This window comes from Python bivittatus, unplaced genomic scaffold (genome assembly GCF_059951505.1).
Source record: "Python bivittatus isolate LINGU-HERP-01145 unplaced genomic scaffold, Pbiv_v1 ctg000440_np1212, whole genome shotgun sequence".
In the NCBI taxonomy this organism is placed as follows: domain Eukaryota; kingdom Metazoa; phylum Chordata; class Lepidosauria; order Squamata; family Pythonidae; genus Python; species Python bivittatus.
The window spans coordinates 5,973,433-5,983,141 of record NW_028277063.1 but is presented as its reverse complement, the minus strand read 5'-3'; the positions used below and the strand labels follow the sequence as shown (position 1 = coordinate 5,983,141).

The 9,709-nt window shown below is 44.4% G+C and overlaps 1 protein-coding gene across 1 annotated transcript in view; it reads left to right on the top strand.

The window, feature by feature from the left end:
• Window positions 1–244: 244 nt before the first annotated feature.
• Window positions 245–9,709, top strand: part of LOC103055424 (voltage-gated potassium channel KCNC1) — a 29,904-nt gene continuing 20,439 nt past the window's right edge. The window contains exon 1 of the mRNA XM_088142540.1: window positions 245–844. Coding sequence (XP_087998666.1) covers window positions 245–844 — 600 coding nt within the window. The remainder of the gene's footprint in view (window positions 845–9,709) is intronic.

The window sequence follows — 9,709 nt, the reverse complement described above, 5'->3', positions numbered from 1 at the left end:
ACTCACCTTCCCTGTCCCTTCCTTTCTCTCTTTTGCAGAGCCGGGCGCTGCGCCGCGAGCTCTCTCCTCTCGCCCTCCTGCCCGCCCCGTCTAGAAAGAGCGCGAGCCAACCTCGCTCCCTCCCCCGGAGGCGGCCGAGGAGGAGGAGGAGGAGGAGGAGGGGCAGCGATGACGCCTCGTCCCCTGATTTGACACCTGCCCAGCCTCGGGGGCGGCTCCCCCCCCGGCCCGGCCCGCGCCCCCGATGCTGAGCTCAGTGTGCGTCTCCTCTTTCCGCGGGCGCAAGTCTGGGAACAAGCCGCCGTCCAAGTCATGTTTGAAAGGGGAGATGGGCCGGAACGAAGACAACGACAAGATCGTCATCAACGTGGGCGGCATCCGGCATGAGACGTACCGCAGCACCCTCAAGACCCTGCCGGGCACGCGGCTGTCCTGGCTCACCGAGCCGGACGCCTGCAGCAACTTCGACTACGACCCCAAGGCCGACGAGTTCTTCTTCGACCGGCACCCGCAGGTCTTCGCCTACGTGCTCAACTACTACCGCACCGGGAAGCTCCACTGCCCCGCCGACGTGTGCGGGCCGCTCTTCGAGGAGGAGCTGGCCTTCTGGGGCATCGACGAAACCGACGTGGAAGCCTGCTGCTGGATGAACTACCGGCAGCACCGCGACGCTGAGGAAGCCCTGGACAGCTTCGAGACCCCCGACAGCCAGGACGATGAGGACAGCGGCGACCTCAAGCGCCTCTGCCTGCAGGAGGATGGGCGCAAGCTGGGTTGGTGGTCCTGCTGGCAGCCCAAGATCTGGGCGCTCTTCGAAGATCCCTACTCCTCCAAGATGGCCCGGGTGAGTCGGAGGGAGGCAGGCTGGGGCATTTCGGCGCCCTCCAGATGGGCTGCCTTAGAGCATCCCTCCTCCTCCCCCCAAGTATCTAGCACTCCTGCTGGTGGGGGGTGGAAGGGGAGTTGAATTCTAGCACATCTGGAGAGTGCCCGGTTAGGAAAGAGCCCACATCGGTATTTCCTTGGATCCCCTCCTCCGTAGCATTGTTTATGGGAAATAGATGGTCCTTGTTACTGTTGCTATGAGCGCGACTATTCCATGATTAATATCAGTTTGTTGGCAAAGTAAATAAAGCAGGACAGCCCCCTAGGATTTTACAGCTATAAATGGAGACAATGGAAGAGACAATGGGGGGGCAAGCAAGGCTCAGAGGAGAAGAACGTGTTGGGTTGAATTTGGTGTAGCGCATTCTAGAAGAAAATCCCGCCATTCTAGAGGACTAGTATCACAAATAAGAACACAGGATTAATGGCAGGCTTGAATTGGGTGATGGGTGGAAATCCTATTCCTTCCACTGTAGCTCAGTCTAGCCCAAGACTGTCCCTTAGAGTAATGATCGCTCTAAGACAGCCTTCCCCCAACCTGGTACTCTCCAGATGTGTTAAGACCGCAGTTCTCAGAACTGTACTGATGTGTTGACACTACAAAATCAACTCCAGGGGAATTCTAGGGGTTGAAGTCCTAACACAGTTGGGAGACACCAAGTTCAGAAAGGGTGCTGTAGAGTTTTCAGGTAGGGAAGAGTCAGTCCTGTTTAGCAATTTGGTATTGCCAGGAAGTGAACATGGATGTTCTGCATGTAAAGTATGTACTCTGCAACCAGCTCATGTTCCAAAGTGAGCTGGAGAAATTGCCCATTGAAAAAGCAACAACCGTTGTTTGATTTTGTAACTGGACCTTGATTCTCTCCACAAGCAGCCCTTTCTGCTTGTGAATTCTGTCCCCTTCCCACTGCATCTTCACCTCTTGCCCTTGAACCTTGAAACTGCACTTTTAGGAGAAGGTTCAGGGGAGAGAAGAAGTGATGTGTCAGAAGAGGTGAGAAAGAAAGAGGGGGCTCCTTGGGATAAATCCGCTTTAGCAGTAGACAGGCAGTGATTTGCAAACTTTTTTCAAATGCTGATTGAACAGTGGCAGGCAAGCTATGCTTGTAAAGGCATAATCTCTGTATGCAGCACTTCATATGGATGAAAGGATGTGCCAGTTTGGAGGTGTGAGTGGCACTGAATGTGGGGGGTGAAACCATTTCGGGAGGGGGAGGATGCACTAGCTGTGTCTCATGCACAGACAAATTTGGACAAATAATGTGCAAAGGAAATGCCCAGAAAGTAAGCTGGCATCTGGAATAAGAACAGGATGCTTAGGGCAACCTTTCTCAATTTGGAAGCCTTCAGATAAGGTGGACCACAATTCTCATGTTCCCCTCACAGCTTCATGAACAGGCTGCCTGGGACAATGGGAACTGTAATCTAAATATATTTGGAGGACATCAGATTAGGGTCATGCATGATATTGAACTGAGAGCCAAGTAGATATGTACCCATACATGGCAGAACAAGAAGAAATGGATTGGGCAGTGAAGCCAAATTCCTTGTCTCAAGGAAGTAAGGTTGGAGCTCAGGACTGGATGACTGTACCCAGTGGAGAGAGAAGGTTCTCTGAGTTTCAGGGAAAGTGTGCAAGAGGCCAAGGGTGAGAAATGGAGAACTGGGGAAAGAAGCATTGAAAAGCACAGAGATAATGTGAGGACTGTGCAAGGCACCAGAAGTAGGTAGCAAAAAATAGGGTGGGGAGCGAGGACCCAAAGTTGAATGCCACAGGATACAAGTGTGAATGAAAGTAGTAATGTGTAGCAGCAGGAGGGCCCTAATACGCATGCCCCAGTGTTATGACTAGCTTCTCGGCGTTAGAGAGAATGCCTTGATTTCCGGCAGGAGGTGCTGCTAACCCATTACAAATCCTTTCCTCATTGTTCCCCAAACTGAGGTCTCCTGTCCTTCTCATTCCTGTTCTCTCTGCCTTCCCTCCCCGTTACTATCAGGTCTGACTTCTACCTTCCCTTCATCTTAGAATCCTCCTGTCCCACACTAAAGTTTTGCCCCCTCGCTCTCACAGACCCATTGCCCCCAGTGCCAAAGCTAAGTCTCTCCACACTCCATTGCATGCAATCCATTTCACTCAGACAGGGAGAGATTCACAGACACACACTGCATTCCTCAGCATTGCAGTTCTAAATCACGCCCCCCCCCCGCCGCAAGCTTGAACAATGTTCCTCAAAGTGACCCCCTCCATTTCTAAGCACTGCAGCTCAGAATTCCTTACTGTGCCTGCCTGCTGGCTGGCTTCCTCGCTTCCTGCCTATGCAGTGAAAACCTTCTCCTGGATAAAACAGTTTTGAACTTCATTTTGCAGAGTAACTCAAGGGACGAAATGCTGCTCCTGCTTGCCGCCTCCCTTCCGGCCCCCCTTTTCGTATTATTTCTAGGACAGTATTAAAGCTTTGCTGTCTTTCGAACTGCAGAGACAGCGGGTTGAGGAGGGGGAGGGGGCACCGCAGTGCAGTGTGGAAGCCCCAGAGTTTGCAGTGCAAAGCAGGCATTTGGCAGTCTGTGGCAGCTCCCCTCCCTCCCCCTCCCTCTCTCCCAGGCAGTGGGTCTCAAAGGTGCAAGCACTGTCAGATATCTTCATTGATTCCCCCCTCCTCCTTCCCCCACACAGTTGGGAGCGCAGCCAGGAAAAGTTGCAGTGGGAAGGAGGGAGAAAGCAGGAATTTTAGTACTGGAGGAGGGGGCAGATGTTGATGGTAGCAGCCGAGATTACGAGCTGATGCTGCATTTGGGCGAGGATCAAAGGAGTATCATAAATGGAGGAGAGCAACTTGGGGGCTACAGATCACCCCTTTTATAACATACTGAGGCTCCCCCATGCATTTAAAAAAGATTTGGCTTACAGTTTCAGTGGTTTCCCCCCCCCAAAGAAAAATAAGGGGAATAATATATTAATACCTACTGAAGACTGTGGAAGGAGACTTTTGATTGTCTAGCCACTGCTTCTGAAGTATGCCTGCATGAGAGCCTACAGGAAAAGGCTGCAGAGATTGTTTGAGTGGCCCATTTTTAGCATTTCTTCAGTCTCACCCCCCCCCCCCACGCACACACACACTTTCAAACATGGTGAAAAAGGAAAAAGAAGGAAGAGACTCCAAAGAGCAAGTAGGCAACTAGCTAAAGGGGCAGAGCAGAGGTTAGGCAGGTAGACCAAACTCTTCTGTAAAAGGTCTGTCCAATACACAAAGCCACATTTGCTGAGTTTCCATCCAAGAACCACCATGGATATTTTACAGCAATGCACAGTCAGGCTGGAGATTCAAAACTGTATACTTGATAACACATATTTGATAGCTGCATCTAACAACTGGAATGCTGGAAAGAAGTTGAGTGTGTACATGGAGAGAACTCCTAGGCAGCACATAAAGGCATGTGTGCACATGGATCCTTCTTCCCTTCCACTTTTCAGGTTCTTCATATCACATTCATTTATGTAGATTTCCCTCCCTCCCTCCCTTCCTTCCTTTTGGATAGTGTTCAATACTAAAGCCTTTTAAATTCCTTCAAAGAATATAGACAAGTTGTTATCTATATCATTTGTGTCCCACAATTACTTCAGTAAATATATATTTCCAATAGTGTGGGTAAGGGAATAGATTATAGCGTGTATTATCCCAGTTTGATTAATTCACAAGATGGGCATTGCAAATCTAAGTATGTTACTGGAAAATAAATCCCATCAAACTCAGTAGGGTTTACTTCTGAGTAAAACGTGGTTAGGGCTATCATCAAAGTTTTCCTCTCTGGGTACATAAATGCCTGTGTTCATAAAATAAAAGCATACACAGAGAAATATCTCACACAACTCCAGAGATTACATTTCTTTCACATCACGGATGGTCAAATCAGCCGCAGAACTGCATGGACCTCTCAAGTTTTTACTTGCAAGCTCCAGAACCCTTCTCACTCCACTACCAAATTTCAGTTTACCTCCCTTTTGAGGTAAGGAATATATGGAAAATGTAGCATAAGCTTAGCATATTCTTTAAAATAAACAGGAAATGTCAGGTGTATCCAAATAATAATACTAATTATTATTAATTAATAAGAATTTATTATTATTATTATTATTTAAACTTGTATGTCGCCTGGCTCTCAATGATTTACAGGGCTGCATATATTCTGACCTCTATGATGATCATGTATTGCCCCCCAAATCCATTAGGCACAGCCGGTGAGTCCCCAAAAATTGCTAACCCCCATTCTACAGCAGAACCATGTTCTTGGTTATGCATGACGTGTGGAATAAGAGTTCACTTCACCGTCAAAATATGCATAAGATCATCTGTATAGTTTCAGCAACAAAAACTTTTGGGGGACCTTGTAGACATCATAGAAAGAGAACTGTGTTACTCTATGGTGGTAAAAAAATCAGGCAGAGGCTGGTTGCTCCTTTTCCAACTAACAAATTCTGACTAACAAATAATCTTGTGTATATAATGACACTGAGTGAAGAAACCATCACATATTAAATGATTTTAAGACCCCTATAGTATCTTCCATTAATTCAATTTACTATGTTCACCTTCATGGGATTCTTTTGTTTTGTTTGTTTTTTTTAGGATAAGTGCATTTTTAAACTTTCTTAGAAATATACACAAGAGGAAAGGAAAAGAGGGAGGGAAATGGAGGACAAAAACCAGTCTCTTAACTCAGGATAAATCAGTTTCCTGTTAAGTGGAGGACTGTCTAAAATAAAGAAGGTCATGCAGTATGCCAGGAAATTTGCATGAAGGAAAATAATGCAGATAATTATCTTTTACTAATAGTACAACTGTTGAATAATGAGGTTCTTTTTTAGGATAGATTTGTACTTTTGACTAAAATAAGGAACCCGGAACTAACTTCAGCATCATATAAAAACAGTTATTTTCCCCTCTGCAGTACCTGGCTGACCTTGGCTGATCTAAAAAAATAAGAAGGGTCAGACCTAGTTAGTAATTGGATGGAAGACCACCAAGAAATTCCAGAGCTGCAGATTACATTGGAAGGCTTGAAAACAAATCTGGAAGAAAGTGATGGTAAACTATGTCCATATCATTCTGACCAGTTCAGCTTAACTGAATGCTGTCTTTCCCTTTAACGTAGTCCTGCAACAAGAGAACTGAATTAATACCTGATATATTCCTTCCATGTACTTAGTTTTGAAGTTGGACCTTGAACTAAAAGCAATTGAGGCATTCAAAATATTAGCAGAGTATCCATCTAGCAGAGTAAGATCTACTTGAGCTAAAATAATTTATTTTTAACTAAATTCACTTCTGCTTCTCTGTCTCATGCTTGTTCACAACATCATACATTGTTTTTTATTATCAACTCTGAAAGAAAAAGCAAGTCTTTGGGGCCTAAAGGGGGTGGTAAAAAACAAGTGGTCCAAGTCCCACAACACTGTACATCTCCCTTGTATTCGTTTTTCAAACCCTGAACAACCTGATTGCCCTCTCCTTTATATTAATTATTTTATTTTAATCTTCCCTGCATGATTAAACAGAGGTTCAGAAAATCTGGTTCAACTTCTTAGGGAATGTAAAGGAGGAGGGATGTGAAAGGAGATAAATAAGAGGGTTTTTAAAAGGCTTTTAATGACTCTTGTGAATAATGACTGCAGAAGGGGAATAGATTCCAAACATTGGCAAGAACCAGTTATTCTTATTTATTACAGCGTTAGGACTCAAGAGGCATTTCTGTTCTCTCTGCACATTAGATATATGCTTTCCCACTCAGTGAACCCACAAGTCCTGACATCCAACAGCTCTTGTCTGAATTTAGCAGTCTCCATTTTATTTCCATGGCTTTCTGAATTTTGCCCCAACCACCATTCTGACCCGCAAGATTGGCATCCTTCCCAATCTTAACTGAAATCTCCCAGTATTTTAACATTCTGATATTCAACACCCTTCCAAAAGAATCTGTCATGATTTTAACTCACCCCTCAGACTACTTTATCCCACTCCCCTAATTTAAAAGCCAGCAATTTTAATTCACTTCTCCCAGTCCTTTTTCCTGAAATCTCAATTCCACTGCACAGGATCATTCTCTTTTTTCGTCTGGATCTGTGATCCTTCTTTGCTACTTCACTAAAGACTCAGAAGGGATTACCCCCATTCTCATTCCCTCCTTAAATTCAGAACCCAGCAATATATTTCTTCTCTGCTTTAAATCAAGAAACACATGGAATAGTTTAAATTTCAGTAAGATGATGTATTCTATCATATCACAGATATTTCCACCTGGTCTTGCTTGATAACCGCAACATACCACATTAGGCCTCCACTTTCGGGCACACTAGATGCAACCCTTCCTTTCTAAAAGCTCAAAAGTCTTAAATGTGCATTGTGTCTTTCATATCTCCCACCCCCAGTAGAACAGGCTGCTTTTTCACAATATGCTAGATCAGGCTAAAAGGTTTCAGGTACGGCTTGTTGCACAAATCCAGCTATTACCTTAGCATGTTGTATGAACCATGACATCATGTTAAACAGGTTAAACTCTCTAATCAGGGTTTAGAGTCTAGTCTTGTGTCTAAGCCCAGCCACCCAGAAACTTGCTTGATCTTAGATGGCTTTCACAGATGTTTCAGGAACTTTGTACCACCCACCTCTTCAATTTCATTTGACTGTCTTTTGTTCCGACTTCTTGCTGAAGGACTTAGTAACTAGTGTCTGGATCCCTTTACTCTAAGGCTTTCCACAGCAAGCAAATATTTTCCTTTCCATCCCTCCCACTCCTGAATATGGAAAAATGACCCTTTTTGAGGAGCTAAAATTGGGCTATTGCGGTTTTAATCCATTCTTCTTTATGTTGCTCTCCATGGTACTGAACTGCAGCACTGTATTGCATCCAGCAATAGTAGATGATGAAAGGAATACACAGGAACACAAACAAAACCAGAAGTGTTCCTCCTACTTCCAGACCTTGCTGACTAAGGTTACTCTATCGTACTTTGCATTAAAAATAAGAAAATAGAGAATATTAATGACTTTGCATGGGGTGTCATATGGGGTGATAAATGTAACATCCCATCTCATGCAGAGAAGTAGGACAAAAAAGAAATATGGACAGTGTGGCTTTGGAAAGTGGTGTGTGTGTGTGTGTGTGTGTGTGTGTGTGTGTGTGTTTAAATCACTGTTGAAAAATGTATGTGGGAAACAGGGGATGTGGTAATTTCAGCATAATTACTTTTTTCATTGGAGTTCACAAATAAAAACATGATGCAGATAAGGACAAAGATGGGACAATAGAGTTAAACCAAACTGGATGATGGCACACCAAAAAAAGGAGAATGACAAAAGAGGGATGACTTCATTTTTATCCCACTTTTTTAGCTCCTGAGCCCTTTCTTGTGCTGTGACAGAAGGAAGGATGTACAGCAAACTTTTGGGAAAGAGTGGAAGAGGCACAGAGCAGAAGCATTTGAGGGAGCAGAAAAGGGGAGATGTTGTCTCTCAGTTCCCACCCAAACGAGAGTCACTCCTGTTTTGGCAAGAATGAAGTAGTCCCTTGCTCATCTAGACTGAAAGTATCCTGTGCTTCCAATGCCTTGTTTGCTCCCTTTCACTTTCCCTCTTTTTGCAGCATTGATCTTCTTATCAAGCCATAATAAATTAATTAGGTGCCACAAGGCTCTGGATGTTTTTTTACAGCCACAGACTCATATGACTATTCCTCTAGGGGGAAAAAATAGAGACATTCCAAATAAATCACTGGAGAAGGATTATAGTTTAATTGCCATCAATATCCTTCATCTGCACTGTCATTTGATGTTCACATATTTCACTGTCTTCCCCCCTTCTTATACTAATCTACTTACTTTGTCTCCTATCTCCACATTAAAATATATCTTCTTGAAACAAGGAAAATACAGCCTTCAGGATCCACCATTGCCTAAACCGAGGCTCTCTACAGTAGAGACTTAACTCATAACACTATTTCATTATATTTCTTCCAGCCATAAGTTATCATCCAAATTTACCTCAAAGTGGCTAGTGGGGAGCAGTTGCCTTTCCAAGCAATGTCACCTGTTCATCTCTGACAGGTCTGTGTTTACTTGCCTGTTTCAAGGGATAATACAAGCCTTCCCACATGATCCATCCATCTGTATACGCTTTCTGGTCTTATTCTCGTTTTTGGAGAAACCATGAGCCCCAGGCTTTCCAAATCTGTCTCATTCAGCCAACATCAGTTCAGGTTATCAGGCATCCAGGAATCCAAGCTTAGTGGCCCATGTAGATTCTTCTCAAGAGTCTGCAGCACCTCTCAGGCCTTAGTTCAGTGTTGTCCAAACTTGGCCACTTTAAGATGAGTGGACTTCAACTCCCAGAATTCCCCAGCCAGCCATGACAACACTGCCTTAGTTAATCTCAAAGTAAACAGAGAGAAAGCTAAAACTATTGGTAGTTTAGAAACAGTTTCTGATTCCCCATAATAATAAGAAGGCTCCTCCATCTTAAATTTGAAACTGAAGAATGCTTGAGTTGAAAGAATGATGATTCTGGGGCAAAAGCAAACTCTGAATTGAATTTGGGCTCAGAGATACTGTTTCTTTTTTGTTTCCAATTGCTAATCTGGAGGATTCTAGCAAAATGGTTCCTGCAAAGCCTGAGGACTGCCACCCATCTTTTAATGTGATGGGCCCCAGCCTTTTCCTGAATATTTAGGAATATTATTCATTTCCTACTTACACCATTCCGGCCCTCTTCCCCCAACCCACCCATATTTTAATCCCAAGAAAAACAATCTAAGACCTCAGGCTGCACGTGGC